This window comes from Serinus canaria, chromosome 4, assembly GCF_022539315.1.
Source record: "Serinus canaria isolate serCan28SL12 chromosome 4, serCan2020, whole genome shotgun sequence".
In the NCBI taxonomy this organism is placed as follows: domain Eukaryota; kingdom Metazoa; phylum Chordata; class Aves; order Passeriformes; family Fringillidae; genus Serinus; species Serinus canaria.
The window spans coordinates 61934933-61955381 of record NC_066317.1 but is presented as its reverse complement, the minus strand read 5'-3'; the positions used below and the strand labels follow the sequence as shown (position 1 = coordinate 61955381).

At 37.8% G+C, this 20449-nt stretch overlaps 1 protein-coding gene across 5 annotated transcripts in view; it reads left to right on the top strand.

Moving 5' to 3' along the window:
• RGS12 (regulator of G protein signaling 12) overlaps window positions 1–20449 on the top strand; it is an 85666-nt gene that overhangs the window by 44764 nt on the left and 20453 nt on the right. For all 5 annotated transcript variants that reach the window (XM_030238867.2, XM_030238866.2, XM_018924568.3 and 2 more), the window contains 8 exons: window positions 5413–5582; window positions 8676–8768; window positions 9909–10052; window positions 13528–13707; window positions 14939–15092; window positions 16341–16417; window positions 18136–18336; window positions 19152–19225. In XM_030238867.2, coding sequence (XP_030094727.2) covers window positions 5413–5582; window positions 8676–8768; window positions 9909–10052; window positions 13528–13707; window positions 14939–15092; window positions 16341–16417; window positions 18136–18336; window positions 19152–19225 — 1093 coding nt within the window. The remainder of the gene's footprint in view (window positions 1–5412; window positions 5583–8675; window positions 8769–9908; window positions 10053–13527; window positions 13708–14938; window positions 15093–16340; window positions 16418–18135; window positions 18337–19151; window positions 19226–20449) is intronic.

Below are 20449 nucleotides of genomic sequence, written 5' to 3'. Positions count from 1 at the left end.
GTTGTTTCCAGATGTGCTGACCAGTGGCAGCTCTTAACTGTAATTGATTTGTGTAATTAATTACAGACAATCAGAATGCAAACTGTAATAAAGCTTAGATGCAATATTAGGTGCTCCTATAGATCAACTAATCTGCAGCACCTCTGCTCCAGGAGTAGCAGGAACCATTTTATATTACTACAGTGACCTGTAATTAGCAGGTTTCTCTGACTTCCCATCTCAAAACTGTCCCTGGCTGCTGACTGTGGGAGTGTGTACACAGCACGCGGGCTGTGCCTGATGTTTTCAGCACTGTGCCATCTCAATTGTCACAGGGATGATCAATAGGCCCCTGCTAATGTCTGCCTTTGCTATTTATACCTGGAAGGCACTTTAGAAAGGAAAAACCTTAAGGTCAAAGGATCTATAACGGAAGTACCATCATCATTCATCTCCCAGATAGAGGTGGTGAGGTATCTGAGCTAGTGAGAATGTCTGAGTCAGTTCTCACCTGCTGTTCCCTGCAGAGATCAGTTCCACAAAGCTGAAATACTTCAGCCTGACAGATACTATGTGCACACGTTTCTCTAAGATACTACTTTGCCGTGGTTTCTGCTGCTTTTTGTTTTTAGTGTTCACCACTTGGAAAAAATTTTCGTAAGGAAAATTTCCTTTCTGTAAGGAATCTGGTGTTTGCAGTAATAAATAATGTAAAACTGTATTTTAAAAGGTAACTGAAGAAGGTAAGGAAAAAATTTGCAATTAAGTGCAAAATAAAGCAAAACATTGTTTATGCTTTTTGCACTATAAATACAGATGGATTGTTTCCTCTAACAAGTATATGACTTATTTGTCAGTTCTGGTGGTGGTGCATGCTCACTGTAGCTGTGTTCCACTGTAGCATAAATAATTCAAGTTCCTTTAGCAGCAGTGGCAAAAGGTCTTTTCTTTAAATTATTTATGTAGCATTTTATAATGCTTTGTGTTAAGTATACTATTGCTTCCCTCTGCTTGAAGCAGCGAGGGTAAAGAATCAAGTTGTTTAGAATGGTGTTAGAAGCTCCCAGGAGCTGCTGTGGGGAACTTTGTTAGCTTCCCTGATCCCAGAATTGCAGAGGAACAAACAATGTGCTGTGCAGTCAGGCTAATCTGCACCCAATGGGTTCCGGGACGTTTCGGCTGAGCCTGGTATGGATTCAGAAGGATGGCTTTCAGTGAAGGGCTTGAAGTATCTCATTAAGTGGCACCACAGTGGTTCTTACCAGCTTTTTCCAGGTAAAGTATTTAGTGATTATTTGATTTGTGTGCGTTCCTGTGATTATGAGGAATGTGCTTAGCTTCTCACAACAAAAAAAAAGGTATTTGTAGGCTGAAAAATGTATGCAAAATACATACAAATGCATACAGAATAGCCTTCATTTATTGTATTCAGGCTCATGGCTTTATATTATCTAAACCAAAATTTCTGAAGCCATCCTATCCTGAATACTTCCAAGACTTAGTTGATTAAATGCCTGTATTTCTTACATAATGCTGTTTTTGTAAAATAAATAAAACCAAGACCCTCCATGGAATGTGTAAACATAAAAAGTGCAAACCACTGTGTTTTGAGGATTTTTTAGATAGCATTCTGTGTTAGTTCTTTATTTGCAAATGATAATAAATGAAACTGAATGAGTTTGCACTCAAAGCAGTTTTTCCTCAGTAGGTATGGCTGCTATTAAGCAGAACAAAAATAAAGTTAGGTCCCTGGGATTTGAAATGTTTGATCAAGGAGCCTCCTTTCACAGGTAATACAGGATAAATTGCTGTTTCCAGAAGTGATGACAAAGGAGGGCAGGCATTTGGAAACTTCCCAGCACTGGTCAGTCCATGTTGTTGGTGCAGAGCTGGGATTTTTCACATTAAACTCCTCTGGCATCCTGAGATTCCCAGCTGTTCCTTTTCTTTTTTAAAATACTTTATGAGGCAGAGGAGGAGGAGTCCACTTTGCACAACAGCCCTGCGGTGAGGACATGTGAGGGTGGGAGTCAGGGCTCTGTGTTTCCTCTGATGACCATCACAGAGGGCTCATTAGATGAAATATGTGATTGGGTTGGAAAGTTTCTCCATTCCTGCTGTCCAGGGTGGGCTGCACGTACCTAGGAATGCATGAGCTGTGAGAGTCAGGAAACCTGATGCTGGAGTCTTTCATTGGAAACATTCCTCTGCAAGAGGAGTGGAGCAGGTATTATGCCTTATATTATTATGCCATTATGCCACACTCTTCATTTAAGTGTGAATTGGATAAATTGGATACTGATGGTAGAGTTGGGGAGGTGTTTTCCCTTCTGTCTGACTTTTCCTCCAGTTCTCAATGGTGTATCTGCACTAGGCTGTAACTCTTTTAATTGCTGTTGATGATCTGGATGGTAAAATAACTAGAATAACCAAGCCTTTTTTGGCAAACAACCTTTTCTGTGTTATTTTCAGCTTGATGGGTACCACAGCAGAAAGCTCTACAGATTTTAAAAGCAAACCGACTGCATTTTTTCATTCAGTGAAACCAAAGTTGTGCCAGGGTTTGGTATAAATTAAAATGGTTCATTTTGATAATAGTCTGAATTACCCAAATTAAATCTATCAGAACAGAGACAGTTTACTGGGAATGAGTAATCCCTTAATGCTATGTTAACATATTGGAGGACCTGTGCTAGTAGCTCTTTGGCTGTTGGAAATAGAGTCTTATTTTGGATGGTTTGTTTTCATGGGATCTCCAGAGCTGGGAGTGTATCAGAGGAGGGAGAACCCGGTGCAGTTTGGAGGAGTGTAACTCTGAGGAGCTGGAGAGAGCAGGCAGCTGGTAGCAATTAAAGGCAGTTAGCAGTTACCCATGGTGTAAACACTGGAGGCTGTAATTGCAGTTGGGTTTCCCGGCTGCCATGGGGAAATTGAACGCCTGCCATGGGAGGGAGGTGATGCTGACTGGCTGATGATTGCTGTGCCTGCCACTTCCCGGTCCCTCCTGAGTCCTAAGGCACTGTGACTCCAGGATCCAGAGTTGAGCTCTTGGTGTGGCTGCTCCCTAATTTCTCTCTGTCAGCCAAGTAGGTTTCAGGGGTTTGGTATGTGGGATGAGTTTGCCTTTCTGACTGTGCCTGAAAGGAACAAGGAAATTTTCATCATTCATCACTGGAGAACACTGGGATTGAACCCTCCAGGAGTGAGGCAGTATCTGAAACTGTTCCAGATCTATCAAGAAGTGGGTGTCTATTTATATCCTGGACTGTAAAATAGAACATATCCACTTGTGGAGTTAAAGCAAAATATTACACATAATAAAGTTAGATATCATTCTCTTCAGATTCATGTTAATTCTTTCACAATAGTTTCACTCTGGGGTTAGATATTCTCTAATGAAGTGAACATTTGACTTGGTTATGCTCTTTCATATGTCTTAAAGAAAAAAGGGTATAAATATTTGTATAAGAAAATTTGGCATTATTTGCTGAGTGTTTGTAATTGGACTTCATTAATATGGTGATTAGGTGAAGGAAGTTATTTATATACCTGATTTGTTACTAGTGTCCTTAAATATTATCATTATTGAAAATACAAAGTTACATTTTGTTTTTCCCTCGTCTAATTTTCTATCTTTGTCTTATTTTTGTCTTAAAAAATAGCTTTGCTTATAGAAACTCGGAGTAGTTAACTTACATCTCTGTGAATATTTCTGAGCTAAGAATATGTTTAAAAATGAAGTTCTGTAACTCTTAAAAAATTGTTTTTTTCTTATCTTTACAACTATCTTTATCACTTTTTCCAATGCTAGTAACTGTTTTGAGTGGTGCAGTTTTTCAAAGCTCTTACTTCCAGGGAGGAACAGTAAGGTTTTGTAACATGAAGTTTGGAAATGCAGAGTGCTTTTAAGTACTTCTAACATGAAAGGAGACCTTGGGAGAGCATATAAAGTAGGGTCTTTTTGGTGAAATTACTCATTGCTTTAGTTAGTCTTAGTGATTAACTGAGGAAAATCATAAAAATACCCATGTGAAGCACAGTCCATTTCTGAATGGTTGTGAATTCAGTTTTCTCCAACAGATTGCATTTCTAGTGAGCTGCATACTTACTTTTTAAATTGCTGAATATACCATCTATTTAATTTGAGGGTATTATTTTCTCACATCTGTTACTGCAAATTTTTCAAATGATTGAATGTCTGTGATTTTTTTTCATCCCTTCATCAAAGAATCTCATTCAGTTTGGCATCTGTCTGTGGGCAACCTGTTGTGCTCAAAGCAGGGAGATCAGACCAGGTAGCTCAAGCTTTAGTTGTGTCTCCACAGTGAATTAAACCTTACATCACCTCTAGGAGTGTGCAGCTGTGAGTTCAGCATCCCCAGTTTTATATTTGTGTACACTGGGAGGTGGAGGATCATCCTGTAAAAGGGTGTGCAAGAAGTAAATGACAAATCTGTGACTGGAGCCCTGCTGTAAGCAGTTCCCCCTCTTAGTTAGAGCAGCCATTTCTTTCCCCTTTCTACTTCAGTGAACAGATGGTCACTTTTACATTTTTTTTGTGTGCCTATTTTGTTTACTGACATGACAAAGATGATCTAGGGTTAATACTTGAAATTTTTAGCCAGCTATACAAGGGGTTTTTTTGTGTTTCCCAGAATTCTTTTTGGGTTCTTGTTAATTGGTTTCTCAGAATAAAAAAAATCATTTCTGTTTTTTCAAGATCTAAAGGATCTGGTAAATTCTTATCTTGGGGTCTCTAGATTACTCCAGTATGTTGGCTGCAGTCTGGAAGGGATCCCTGTTTTTATCAGAAACCATAATAAATGGAGGATCTATGGTTTGATGTCTCTTACTTCCTGTGGATGAGAAAGGCATCCCTTACTATCTAATTTTCCTAATGTTCTTTTCCACAATTGACTTCTCTCCTAAATCTTCAGTATTAATGGGAATCTTGTCATTCCATGCAAAATTTCACAGATTGCCTGTCTACCAGTTGAAGTGTATATGATATTTTGCCCTCTCCTTTCACCTAACAGGTTTTTGCCCACCGTCTGATGAGCAGTGGGTGCTTGAAGGTCAACTTTCCTTGGATAATCTTCTGAAGGAGTGCAGTCTATAGTGTGAGAAATATAAAGCGGAAAATGTATTTTATTTTGTGGAACAAAAAAAAAAAAGATTTTATTTTGGGCCTGTTCCTTCTGCTTCTGTCAGGGGACTGCTGTTAAGACACTCATTCGGTTTTCTTTGCAGTAGAACAGAAGAAATTTGAGAGACGTTTGGGGTGGGTTTTTTCCTATGCAGGTGCTCTTACTAAAAATGGAGAAGGATATTTAGAAGTCTGCACCACTGTGAGCTTGAGCAGGAGGTGTGATAAACCAAATGAACAATCCTGAATAGTACTTTATTGACAGCTGTGATTTCCTTGGTTGGCAGAGCTGAACAGCACTGAGTTGAAGGACTGCATCAGTGAGAACAGCCTCAGCAGCAATGCCAGCCTCCCCAGCGTGCAGAGCTGCCGGCGCCTGCGCGAGCGGAGAGTTGCCAGCTGGGCCGTGTCCTTTGAGAGGCTTCTGCAGGACTCTGTTGGTGTTAAATATTTCTCGGTGAGTTTTGAGGCACAGTGAGAGGCTTTCCAAAATACCTGATACTGCTGCAGTAATTTTCTTGCATTCTTTTTTTTTTTTCCTTGACGCTCTCCTTGCACAGATCAAGAGAGAGGAGTTCATTCATGCTCTGTTGTTACCTGAGCGTCTTTCTGAGCTTACAGAGGTTGGCAGTTGAGTAAAAGTTCATCGTAATATTCAGATTGCCATGCATCTCTGCATAGCTTCCATTTTCACCTGAAACTTCTGCTATATTTGGAGTTGTCTGGGAACTTTTAGAATGCTTCCCCATTTTGTAAAATTGGTTTTTTGGCTTTTTTTTTTTTTTTTTTTTTTTTTTTTTGTATCTGTAGCCTTTGTACAAGAAGAAGGAAGTACTTTTGGTAGTTTCCTAAGAATGGGTTGTTATTTATATCTATCTCCTGAAACACTGGAAGCCACATAGAAGATGTTTTCAATGATAAAGTGGCTTATTTTCCTGCAAAAGGTGTTTAGAAATACTTTTTGGAAGTAGTTATGATAGTTAAGAGCACTGGCTAAAACTGCAACTTGAAGGAGTAATGCTGAGTACTTCCAAAGCATAAATACTTCACAATGCATAAATACTGTTCTGCACAGTACATTTACTGTAAATAGCATCATCTCTATTTTGCAAGGAAACTGAGGGTACACACTTTTGCTTTGTTGCACTGAGAGTGTGTTCCTGATTCTGAATGTGTTACACAGGGATAGGTAGTGCTGCCCAAGTAATTTTCCCAATGAGAATATAAAGAAATGTGTGGTATAGGAAAGGTAGGTTATTGGAATCTGCAGTAACTCAGAAAGACTCTTTTGCTTGTTACAAAAGTATTAAGAGATCACAATGGTCAATAAGCAGACTTCCATGTTAACTGGTGGGGGAGCCCACATTAGCAGTGAACATCTGTTTGTGGAAACAGAGAAGAGGAAAGCAAAATAATACATCCTGGATATTGTGTTGCTTAGTTTAGCAGAGAAGTCTGAGAGTTAATAGCATTTCTGCTTTCATACTGAGACTTCTTGTCAGGCTGGAAAAAAAATTACAGTTCTGATCTGATGTTAAAGTCCATCTAAAAAATGAAGTAGTTCATGGAGCTCCTACTGAAAGTTCAGTTGACTTGGTTCTAATTGTTGTAAACCTCTGGTAAATTTGTGTACACTTAGGAAATTGCTGCATTAAATTTTTAGCTGCTATGATACTTCAAAACTTACATTATAAATGTAAAAAGTAGCTCATATAATTTTAATAAGTGTTCAGATTAAAAGGTTAAAGGTAGACTTCATTTCAGCAAAAGCCAACCTCAGATATTCTGTAAGTTTTGCTTTTCCCCTGCATTTTATTCTAATTAGAGCTTCTTTTGGTAGACATTGCAAAAGCACATGTCTTAAGCAAATACCAACTTAAGAAAACAATTAGGGAATGTTAAAGTTTATTGTGTGCACCACCATTTTCTTGAGGCCCAGGAGATGTCCAGAGCCATTGCTTAGATCTATTAACCTGGTTGCCATAACACTGTGCAGTTACAGATTGCTGCCAGTATCCAGGAACATTGAGGCACCAGCATTTAATTTAGGGTTCCACAGCATGTGGGATCCAGCATCTGCCTTTCCTGAGGACAGCTTTGTCACAGAGCAGGAATTGCTCTCTAAGTAGGAGAGATTTTGCATGTTTTGCAAATACTCAAGCTTTGCATAATAGCTGCTGCTTAGAGCAGTCAGCCAGGAGGTGAAGCTGCTTTCAGGTTCCCCCTTTGAGGGGTTCAGGGCAGCCTCTGCAGCTTCCCAGCCATGGGTGACGCCTGCTTGGCTGCCTGATGTTCCAGCTGGAGCACCACTCAGCCCTCCTGGAGAAGCTGAGTTGTTGGACAGCCAGCTGTGCCCAAATCCTGGGGCCATGAGGAAGCAAGTGGAGATGGACTCTGGGTTCACAGAGAGTGTGCCAAGGGGGAAGTAGGCAGTTGTGTTCCGGTTCTTGCTCACTCATTTGATTCTCTTTAAAGATGTAATTACATGTAAAGTATAGAAATGTTCCCCTCACTACTCTCAGGATTGTCTTTTATGCTTTTGGTGTCTCAGCTTGTTTATCCAAACAACTTTAAATTCAGAGCTGGCTTGGGCATTTAGATTCCCTGTATTGTAGTTTATCTCAATTGCTTTCTTACAGCTGGACTCCCTAAACTCTTATGTAAATCTGAAAAGCACAAATAAACTTAAGTTTATTTCTGTGGAGATTCTTCTTACACAGCTTTCTGAGGCTGCTTTGTATGATAAGGAAGCTTCACTGATACCCATGTGATGATTGAGTGAACTTTGTGGTGGATCAGGTTATTTTTTTTTTGTCTTTATTTTCCCCTGATGGTTAAAATTCTTTTAAGATGCTGAGAGAATATTGAATTATACAGATTTGAATACAGGACAGTTTGTAATTGTAGAGTTTTCCAACTGAATCAGTACCAGTGTTCATTTGGGCTTTAGGATGCTGTAATATCAAGGTCCTGATTATTCTATGTTGTACTGGGAGATATTTTATTTTCCTCTCAGTGAGTATTTTCCAAAGAGAAACCATGTAACCACATCAAACACCGTGAACAGTGATATATTTTTTTTTTATAGCTGCCGTGTGATAAAAAAGACACTGTAATGACTCCAGGATTGATAATGGGCACTTCTTGATAAACATCTACTCTGTTATATCAGAAGAACTGCAATTAAAGACAGTTTAAAGTGTCACCTTTAAATCTAGTTTATAAACTATTTAAATTTTTATTTAAAATGTATTCACCAGTTTATGCACTACTTAGCATGACATTTCAAATTTTGTACTTGCAAATGATTTGATTGTAACTTGATGTATTCTTCTAAATGTACACATTTAAAAAGACAGGGGAAAGTGGGGGAGCACCAGGTATGTATTGGACATACATTGATTTTTCATTTAGAAAAAAACTGGATTGTGAGACTGATTGATTGAAACTTACATTTATGCAAGCTTTCCAAGCATTATATATATGTTGTTTAAGCTGGCAAGCAACTTTTCTTTGAGATATTTATTTATTTGCTTATTTTTTCCCCTAGGAATTTCTACGGAAAGAATTTAGCGAAGAAAATATTTTATTTTGGCAGGCCTGTGAATATTTTAACCATGTACCTGCACATGATAAAAAAGAGGTAAGTTAATGTTGTACTGCAGTACCTTGTGTTGCTTCTTCAAAAATTATTACTTCTTCAAGGTTATTGAAACTAATGGAGCTGTGCTTGCTCTGTGTACTGTGACATCACTAAAATAGGGTGGCATGACCTAAGTTTAAGAATTTGGATGTGCTTAAACTGCAGCAAAATGCAGAGGTAGCTCTGTAAAACTGAGGTGAGGTATCCTGGATGTTGCACATGGCCAGCAGTGGTAGTAGCCCAGTGCATAGCAAGTTAATTTGCCATGTCAGGGAGAGGCCTCTTCACTCTTTGAGCTAGCCTGCCTCCACCAACCAAGACTGTGTTTCTAAATAACTTAATTATCTGCTGCTCAGAGGGCAGGGCTCTCATGTTTGTTCACGAATTATGAGAATCTCCATCTCATCCTTTTGAGGGAATCCTACATTGGTCAGGTAATTTGGATGAATTTTGAACTCTGTACAGGTTGGCAGCATTTCTGTCTACACCACAGCCAAACCTAGTCATGTGTCAGGTTTGTTGGTGGAAACAGTTTCACCTTCCAAGTCCCTCTTACCTCTTTTGTCTGCTAATGAGATTTTTTCCTTCTACTTTCTTCTGTCTTCAAACAAAGTATTTTCTGAATAGCACCCTTAAGGGCTGTGGGCTCAACTTGGTGGGTTTTTCATTATTCTCATGATGTAGGTGTTTCAAATAAACAAGTTAAAAATGAGTGGTTTTAACTGTAAATATTCATATATATATATATATATTTTTTTTTTTTACCTTTTTCTCACTTCTAGAAATTTAATCTTAGAGGATGTATTTAAATAGTCACTGTTACATAAGAGGTCTAAAAATTTTAAAAAATCTACTCTTCTTTTACCAAAATACTTGCTGTGCTTCACTGCTTGATTAGTTTAATTTTCATTTGGAGGACAACTTTTACTGTTCAAGAAATATTTGATGAATGTTTGTAATCATAATGAAAAAACCCCTATTTATCTACTTAAAACTTGCAAAAGCTGATACATGAAAAATACATACATAAAAGATTCAGGAGTAGCTATCTATTTATGGGTGGAATGTATCAGAGTAACAAATGCCTAGCTAAAATTATGGTTTTAAAACCAACATACATTTAACTTTTATTTTCTGTAGCTTTCTTACAGGGCTCGGGAGATCTTTACTAAGTTCTTGTGTAGCAAAGCTACAACCCCAGTTAATATTGACAGCCAGGCACAGCTGGCAGATGATATTCTCAATTCTCCCCATCCAGATATGTTCAAGGAACAGCAACTTCAGGTAACCATAGTAACCATGAATGCTCTATGTTTTTATCTGTTATCTTTTCCTTTATAATCTATAAAACTAGTTTTACATGCTGTATGTTTTAGACTCTGTTAGAAGAATAGAAAAAAGGCTGCTTGGCCGTTTTTCTGTTAATGTGGAGAGAAAATTTTTACTTAAGTAAAAAATAATCTGAAAAGTGCTATTATTGAAATGAGGGTTTAGTGCAAGTAAATAATTCCATGTGTTGCAGCACCATTGCATAGAGTGTTTGCATATGGCTGCTTTTCTTTTCTTTAGTGGAGAGCTGAGTACAGAAATAGTGTCTAGTTTTGGTTTTTAAAATGCTGTATCAAGGGAGTTCTCTTAAGTTTTAGTACTACTGTCAGGCAAAGAGATTTTAAAACTGTTGGAATCTGAAGACCTCTGAAGTGGATGTATTTTAAATAATTATTGGTAATCAGAACAGTTATGCAGTAACAAGAAACACTTTACATTTCCTGTAGAATTTAAGTTTCTAGGGGTTTTTTCCCCTAAGTCATCTCTTTGGTAACTCTTCCACCCTACCAGTTTATTAGTAGAAGTAGTTTTGATATCACCATTTTGAAATCAAGGCCATAGGTTTAATGAACCAGGCCTCAACCTTGGCACCATCTCAGACCACGTGCTTTTGGGCAATCTGAGCAGCAGGGCATAGTGTCATCCTCCTGCAAAGTGGGGATGGAAAGGTGGGTCTGACTGCTGGTCTGGTGGCTTCCAGCATTACAACTACTCCTTCTGCACCTCCCAAGCCTGAGCCTTCTGTGGGAATTAGCAGTCACCACCTTCCCAGACATTTTTTCATGCATTTGTCATCCTGGTGTTGTGAAGACTGTGCCTGAATTCCTCTTTATCCTCTCCCATTTGCTTGGTGGAGTACCTGATGAGTCAGGTGGCAGGGTTGATGCAGGTTTTGTCCCTTTGAAAATGCTGCATCCTTGGTAGGAGGGCTCATAGTGAGGGAGAAAATGCTCATGAGAAGCCCTGCTGTGGGTCCAGTCCCAGCCACGAGGCCTCTCTGTACCTGATCTCTTACCTCAAATTGTCAGTGCCTCAGTGAGACCCCTCAGTCAGACCCATTCCTGTCACTGGAAAATGAAGTGAGGCAGGATGAGAGTTCCTTCTGCTGCAGGACGTGCCCTTGGAGCTTGGCTGAGGTGCTGTGGTGTGCTGTCTGGCTGAGGGCAGTGCTGGTGGCCCTGAATTTCTTGGTTTCAGGGAGTGGTTCTTCAGGCCAGTTTGTGGTCTTGGTGGATGGCACCACGTGATAACACACAGCTGTGGGTTGTGTAGTTACTGCAACACACCCACAGATTTCAGCTCATGCTGGTGGCACAACCTTAATAAAGTGAAAGCTCTGCTTTTGTGGTCTTTCACAAGATTTTTTAGATTTGAGCACTGACCACAGGGTGCAAGGGTGCTGCTCTGTGGTGGTGGTTGGATGAGTGTGATGCTGAGGAATGGGGAGTGTTGCTGAAGGCTGCAGAGGAGTGGCACAAGTGTGTGGGAAAATGCTTTGGAAACACTTTCAGACCGTTCTCTTTCAAGCACTGCCTGTTGGGAATACCCCTGGAAGTTGCTTTCTGTCTATGTCCTGACAAATTTGTCCATGATCTTGTCATTAGAGGCTGTAATGGCAATGTGGATGCAGCCAAACTACCTAGTTAGGATGTTGTTCCCTTTTGTAAATTGAATAAGAACAAGCATTTTCAGTGTTTTGGGATGGAGGGCAGTGTAGGTCACTTGAACATACTAAAATAAGAATAACTTAGCCTGTACTTCATGTAGAGTTGATAATCAATGTAAGTTTTTCTACTCTTGTTTATTGGAAAATTTCAAATTATGCTTTTAAAATATATGTTTCTCATTTGTAAGAAGAAGAACTAGCATCTGCTAGCCTTTTCCCAATAATTGGGAAATCATTAAGATATGCAAATATGATAATAATTCTAAATATAGGAAATCATGGCTGTAGTGTGGGCTAGAAACATGGGGCAGATGATAATCAGCTCAAGGTTAATTAGTTACCCTCTCATGACTCTGTCCAGCCAAGTTAGAAGGCTGTAATTTTTTTGCTGTATTAAGTATGTTTAATTTGCAGACTGTCAAAGGTAGCATATACAGAAGTATTTTTCCATAGCTTACCATGTGGAAAACAGTGCATTAAAAGGCAGCAGCTAAGCAGGAATGGGAATGTACAGAGGGGAAAGTCAAAACCATGGAAGTTGGCATTCAGTGTGAGTTAGGTTTCTGTGACTCTGCAGGATCAAGTTCTCTCTGCTCTAGCTTGCTGTTGACAAAATGAGTTTTGGGCTAAAGCCTGTTGAGAAGGGTGTGTCTGCACAGTCTGAAGCATGGTTTCCATCTGCAAATGGCCACTCAGTGATGGACTTTCCTTTATACTCTTGGGAATGCCATAACCTGCTCAGGGTTATGGCCTTCCCAAGAGTATAAAGGAAAGTCCTTCCTTTGCTTGTGGGGAATTTGTCATGTTCAAAGAAGTAGCCATTCCTGCTGTTTTTTCAGATGAACTGGATTATGGGAGGAGATATAGAGCTAAAAGTATGGATTCACTTAAAGCAGCAAATTTTCAAAAATGGGACAAAAACTTTAAACATTATTTAGCCTGTAAGAAAAAGCTCTTTTTCACTTTCATAAATTTAGCTTTGGTTAAATCAGCTTCAGATATTTGCTCCAGGCCTGGTATAGAGCTGCTTTCTTCCTCTGTGGTTAAAGATAAATGTTGGTCATTTAATGTAAACTGTTCTCTTTCAAGATCTACAGCACCTTGATTATTGAATTGTCCAGAGATACTGATGGGTTTTTTCCTTATCATTGGGCACATGACTATGGTTTTATGTTAATACTTGTCAGTTCTGGGTTAATGATGTGATGATCTTCGAGGTCTTTTCCAGCCTAAATGATTCTGTGACTCTGTGAGCATTTTGTGTGCTGCAAAGGACTCTCAGCTTCTCCTCACATCAGCAATTAACTTTGTGTAATTGTGTATTATTGCAGATTGTGATTATATCATACTTGTGTGGTTTTTTCTTGTTCAAAGCTACCTTAAAACATACCTGTATAACTTAGTGCTGTCACATAGTGCTAGTGTAATGACCTTTAAAATGTTTTAAATGGCCAGTTTGCTGCGTGCTCCACACAGAATGGCATCAACGCAGTGAGAGAGGATGGTGTTGTCAAGACTCTACAGCATCTCAGCTTGCAGTTTGCACAAATCATAACTTATTTTCTGAATCTGTAATAAGGAAATAGATCAAATTATATTTCACTTTAAAATGGGTGCAGTGTATTTAGCCAGGTCTCAACAGTGTCACACCTATGCTGTTTTACAGCCTGATATCCTAAATTTTATGGGAGCTTCCTGTTGCAAACGAGCTTCATTTTCTTGATGTAATGTATGTATCCATTATCCATTGTGGTTTAATTTCAGATATTTAACTTGATGAAGTTTGATAGCTACACTCGCTTCCTCAAATCCCCCCTGTACCAAGAGTGCATCTTAGCTGAAGTGGAAGGACGTCCTCTTCCTGATCCTCAGCGTGTTCCCAGCAGCCCCACTTCTAAACACAGCGTCAGTTCAGACAAGTCCAACATGTCCACACCAAAAAAGGTGACTTCTGCATTGTTGTTATCACAAAAATGTGTTTTTAAAGAATGTTTTCCAAGTTCTTTAGAAAAATCAAAGAGAACATATAAAATAAAATTAAAATGTGTGGTTAGAGGTGCTGGCAAGTACAATTGCAAAATTTTATGTACTCAAGAATATACTTATTTTTTATCCTTGCCTTTGAATCAGTTTCCTAGATATTGAATTGCTGAATATAATTTTAAATCTTCATCATTATTTAACTATATGTGTACAAATGAAAAGTAAGGGTTATTTTGTTAATGCACCTGTTCAGAAGTTGAATATGGGAATTAAGATGTGATAATTTAACCTTTGCTGAGAGGAGACATTTTATGAGAAGTTTTGGAGAAGGCTTAACCTAAACTTACTCATTTGGGCAGAGGGTAGTTTTTAATTTCTTAGCTTCTACTAAACTAAGATAATTCTGTGTTAAATAAGTACAGTTGCTTAAAAATTAGACCAGTAGTCTTACTGACTGATCCCTTGACATTATTTAGGGTTTATTTTTTTCTTCTTGTAGATAATACCACCATAGCATTACATAACTGTATGGGTAAATTATAACTTTTCATTTTTCATGTCAATCACTACAGATTACCCCATCTGCCATTATGTATTCTATGATGGAACCTTTAAAAAGTAGGATTTCAAGGAAATTCTAATAATCTAACAAGAATACTAGCTTGTTAAAAGCAAGTTTAGTTTAATATCAAACACTCCTGACATTTGTATTCTTCAACTCTAATAAATACTTGATTATACTTGTAAATGTTAAACAGTACTTTGTCATTGTTTTTGAAAGCTGTTCATGTTCAAGCCTAGCCTAGGAAAAATACCAAAGTGAAATTCAGTGTTTTAAAAGCAAGACAAATGGCCTTTCCACATTAACTTAGGCATTACGGTGAGCTGGGGACAGTTCTTTCATATTTGCTGTGGCTCTCCATGGCTTGTTTCCAGCTACTGTTTTGTACTCCCTACCAAGCAGCACATTTCCATCTCTGTATTTCTTTTTGTTGCCACTGATGAGGTTTTTTTTGGTTTTATTTTTTGATTGCTGCTGAGAGGGATGCTGGCACAGACACTTGTGCGTGGGGTAAAGAAGGCAGCTAACCTGGCCATCACACTCTTGTTTTAGGAAGAAGTGTGGGAAGGTTTATTTTAGACAATATACTCACACCTGTGATCCAACCAGTGATTTGTCTTTTGGTGATAGCTAAGTGGTAAGTCAAAGTCAGGAAGATCTTTAAATGAAGAGTCAGGAGAGGAGGACACTGAGAAGAAAAAGAGGGGAACGTTCTTCTCGTGGTCAAGAAGTAAGAGTTTGGGAAAATCACAGAAGAGAAGAGAAAATGGTGATTATCCAAACGGTGAGTATGACATTCTGCTTTGTTTCAAGGTTGTTTCAGCAACAGATATGACTAATCTCACCATGATTAGTTGCTATCTAAGTGCATTCTTGGGAGTGACAGAGGAAAGGAACTGTCAAGTCAGAAGGCCATAGTTTGGTTAGTATTGCTGCAGTGTTGAGGAAGATGTACAAGTAAATAGATAAAAATATGACAATATTTAAATTTGTTTTTACTGACTTCCACAAGACTTTTTTTTTTTACGTTTTGGAACATTCTGCCTTTCTGTGTGCTGGTAATTGCTTTTTCAAGCAGAGAGCTGCTATTTTTATAGAAAGATAATTTCAAATCTTTACTGAAAAGTCCAGGAGCAGTACAGCAAATACTGCTATAGTTACAGCTATTTAAAAATTCCTCCATCTGCATTATCCTACTTTTCTTTCTTTTATCAGTAACACACAGGTATGTTCACTTTTGAACAGTCACCATCTGTTTTCACCTTCCCTGACTAAAATGAAAAAAGGAGAGTCAGAGAGGTGTGAAAGCCCTTGTAACCTGCTGTTTTGTTATTTAATTATGTTTGAGAGTTTAAGGAAGAGTTCCCTTATGAAAGCACCTGCATGTGGCCTCTAGTGGAGATGAAAGTTTTGGAGTAAATTATTCTGTTGAGTTAAAAATAATGAAAAAATTACAGCAAAGCACCAAATTTGATCCATATTTGATAATGTAGTTTTTGCTTCTGGTAATGCCCAAACCCACAAGATAGCTTTGATCATATGGATAATTTGGGTGTTCTTAGTATATTTATACGTGAAGAGACATCAGAGTCATTTGCTGAGATCATGGACATAACCTTCTGAAAGTGACTAGTAATTGTCTTAGATTTTAGTGTCCTAACACCATACTTTCACTTTAAAAAATATTTATCTCCCTTGAGAATATCTGAAAAGGTAGAATATTTTTTAAGATGAAATATTGAAATTTTGTTAAATCTAGTTAACAAAGCTAAGATTTTTTCCTTTTTTTTTTTTTTTTTGATATAAAACAAGTGGATTTATTCAGGGGTATTCATAACCGAGAAACACTTGACCAAAAGTTGCTTTGGTTTTCATGTTTCTGGGCACAGTATAAAGATTTGGTGGCTTCTTTCCTTTTAATGGAAAAAGAAAAATTTGTGACCCAGCAAGCTAATATTTGAAATAGTTGTTGGAATTAGAATAAATAATGAAATAAGGCTCTTTACTGATTGCTGGTTCTTTGCACAAACAGATTCTTTTCAGTCCAATGGATTGTCCTACAGACGGGAATCTCAAGGCTCCATGTCATCCACTGCTAGCCTCGACTTGGTAATGGCTGCCTCTTGCTAGTGGGCCACTGGGGGAGCAGATGAAACAGTGAATTACTGGTTTTCTAAGGGGTGTGATGTAGCTTGTTTGATGTAATGCCTTGGGAAAGGGTGTTCAATTGATACAACTGCAATATTAGGCAATTTCAGAGTGTTAGAAATGCAAGAGAGGTTGTATTCATATATTGCTTCTTATGCTGTTCTTGGATATGCTTTGCATCTTGTTTGTCTTAACATCAGGCACCAGTGAACTACAGAATGAAGTTTCCCTTTTAAAGACTGTAGGTCTTTAAAACCAGTTTGGTCTACCTGCAGGGATGAGAATCTGTTTTAAACAACCACAAGTTAAAGCTTTTCCTCTTCTTGGCCTATGCAGTAAGAGGGATGCAAGTTGCATTAGGTTGATTTTTGTTGTGCCAGTGTTTGGAAGATGACACTGTCTTGCTTCTTCTCTGTCTGCTTCCTTTAAAGCTGTGTGTTTTTGTCATTATGGCTTAACTTGGTCCTAAAATCCTGAGAAGTTTGTTGTGAACACTTTGTCATGCTAAGAAGTTAACAAGTGAAGACGCTGTGATTTCTAACCATCAAGTTCTGCCTTCACAGTGTAAAACTAATGAGGTGCAAAATTAAAACAGTATTAATAAAACATAGACGTGATACTTCATTTATCTATGTTGATATGGAAGAAGACTCTAAAAAAAGGAAATTTTAGGTTTTTTGTACTGTTGGTGTCCCTCTGATAGACTAGATTCTGTGTAATTAACCATTAACTAATAACTGTCTAATTTTACCTATGCTAAAAATATTGATCAGGGAAGTAAGCATGGTGAAGTCATGTTTATTTCTGTTGCAGAAAAGTTTTGTCTTAAAAAATAGAAAATGCAAAGGCTCCCTAAAGCGACAACCCCTCATTTCTCTCCCACTCCCACCTGATTTAAGTCAGAAAGTTACTGTGATTTGAATGAGAAGCACCAAGTTAAAAAGAGAAAAAGCATGATGAGTACCCTAAAAGGCTGTCAAAACCAGCCCTTTTTAGTGTCCTTTAAAATTATAAGTGAGCTTTTTGTTAAATTTTCAGAGATACTTCTGATATTTAGTGGTAGTGTTACTATTTTACTGCTACTCTAGAATAAAGGTTAGTGCCTAGTCTGTAGCATTGTAGTTCTAATTCCTTTTAATAAAAACAATTCATGGTCATGAAGCAAATATTTTAAGTTTTAATTTCTCTGTGATGTATTTGTGCGTAGAATTTGTATTATGTTGAAAGAAGAGGAAATTTTGTGACGAAAGATTGAGGAACCTGATGTTTAAAGGCATTGCTCTTCACATAAATGTTGATTCATAGGGTGCCAGTGGTAATTTTTACATCAGCATGACATTATTGAGTACAGACATTTAACTATTTAGATGCTTAATGAGATTTAATTTACTTTTATAGTTTTTATTAGGAGTCCTTTAGTAAATCTTATAACTGTTTTACACACTTGCTGTGTAAAACTTCATCTGTTCTTGAAATAAATTTAGATTTGTGATTTAGATTTATGATCTTCATCTAAATTTTTTCCTCAGGATTTAAATGTATGTAATATTTGTGGTATTTGGAAGGATTTCTAAAGCATGGTAGAAACTGGTTCTTGGCTTGGTTCGATCTGTGCGGGCTCTAAAACTTTGTTCCCAGTCCTCATTTTCCCATTGATCACCTTTCTTTTTCCTTTCAAGTCTGAAAGCTCAAGATTGCCTGCATTTGTGCCAGATAAAGACAAATCCCCCAAGTACTGCTGTGTAAACCTTCCTGATGGCTCATCGAGCAAAATGGCTGTGAAATCAGGGTTCTCCATCAAGGAGGTGCTCTCTGGGGTCTGTGAGAAACATGGCATCAACATAGCTGCAGTGGACCTGTTCCTAGTTGGAGGTGATAAGGTACTGATATTCCTGGGCTCTTTTGGAAGCGTTTTCCTCCCCATTTTACAAATAAGGAATTCTGTTCTCTCCATACTCATGCATATCTCCTGGCTCTGCCCATAGCTTTACATGGGCAGTGCTGGATAATTGAAGGAGAATTGAATTATCCACAAAGAAAACAAATGTCTGGTCGTAGACGCTGCTGCATGAAAGCCCAAAGACGTAGTGACATTCAGTCATTCAGAGATGAATGAGAGATGCATTAATGCTTGAAATGAGGTACAGGTTTTAATATTGAGGAAAATTTCCAAGACAGCAGTCTGTGGGGATGATGCAGTGTGTGTGTCATGGCACTTAGTCCAACAGAAGTCTTCTCCAATTCAACGAGAATCTGTAGACATGAAGTATTTATTCTCTTAATGCATGCTTTTGATCCATCTAGATGATTACAATGACAAAAATCAATGAATGTTCATAGTTATGGGCTTTTTCTTTTAAAGCTTTCAAAGACTGTTAGCTGGTTGTATTTCCTAATGCATTATTCTGTGTTATTTATATAAGTTGAAGAACTTAGGTTTGTTTTAAAAACCAAGTTCCTAAATACCTGCTGACTCTGGTGGAAATTGAATTTTGGACATTGTTTCACACCTAGCCAAAGGAAAACAGGCTTTAATCATGTTCCATAGTGTAAAGGAGCAGTCACTAGAATGAGTGCAGCCTATATTAATAATATTCTGAGTTACCTTAAAAAAATTTAACAACACAGCTGCTCTTTTTCACATAGTTTAGAATTAATTTGCTCTCTGTTCTTTTATCCCTGACGTGTTCTGAAGCCCCTGGTGTTGCACCAGGACAGCAGCATCCTGGAGTCTCGGGACCTGCGCTTAGAAAAACGCACTTTATTTCGGTAAGAGTTAAAAATGGTGCCTTCCTCTGGCCTTTGCTTCCCTCTTTCCCAGTTTGCTTTTTGAAAGTGCAGTAAAGGACAGGTTGCCAGTTCCCTGTGCAGTGAAACAGGAGGATGTGCAGCTGCAGGAGGGGGCTTTCTGGATTGCTCTTAGGATACAAGTGGGATTTTGATGCCAGTGTTCCAGTTTAGGGATATTTAAATATTATTGTGATGTCAAAATGCTCAAGCTGAGGCAGCTCGGAAAGCATTGGACAGGTCGGTGGGTCCAGAGGGACCTGCCACATCATAAAGAGACATGTTTAGTAGGTTGGAGTAGCACAAGAAAGATGTGGAAATTGAATTGGGAGTCTTCTAGTCTTAAAATTAAATGGATATATTTATTGATGACCTGTTCCCATCCATTTATATCTGTATATATATGCCTAGCTGGAAAATTACAGTAAGATTAATTGTAAACATAAAATTCCTCTGATGAACCCTGAATCTTAAACAAGTCTACTAAATTATTAAGTATGAATATAATATAATGCAGTACATGATATATTTAGTTTTATGTAATATATTTGGTAGCATGTGTTTTTTTTCAAAATAACATTTGTAATTTTTTCCAAAATGAATCCAAACTAATGCTATGAAAACTCCTGAAATAATTATTTCAGAAAAAGTATTGAAGCAAAATGCATTACATTACTGACCTGGACATTTGAAGCGAATGAAGTTTATTTTGTCAGGCATTCCTTATTTGGTCTGCATATTACTTTTCCTTAGGAAGCTGGGCTAGTTTCTATTTAAAGGTACTTCAGGTTAATAAATACTGCTTGGCATATTCAATTTTTACATTGAGATTGAGCAGTCTTTTATTAGGTGTGAGCTTGTTGAGTCTCCAAGTTAAAAAGGAACTTTAAGTAGGCAGTACCATATGTTATTTGTGTGTTAATTAAAATGTAGAAATGTTCTACAATATTCCATTCTCTGGGTAGATACTATGTAGGCAAATATAGTCAAATATTTGGAACATTTTCAGACAAAGAAGAAATACTATGTGGGTATATTTGGTTACCTGAATGTTTGCCACTTTTGTATCAATTACCAGCTAATGACTAAAATGGATCATTTCAATTTAGTAACTGTTGAATTCAAAGAAAATATGAAAGACAAAGTTTCAGTTATTCTGGCTTCTTGTGGAAGAGAAAAGTCAACATGACTTAACATCTTGTGTTT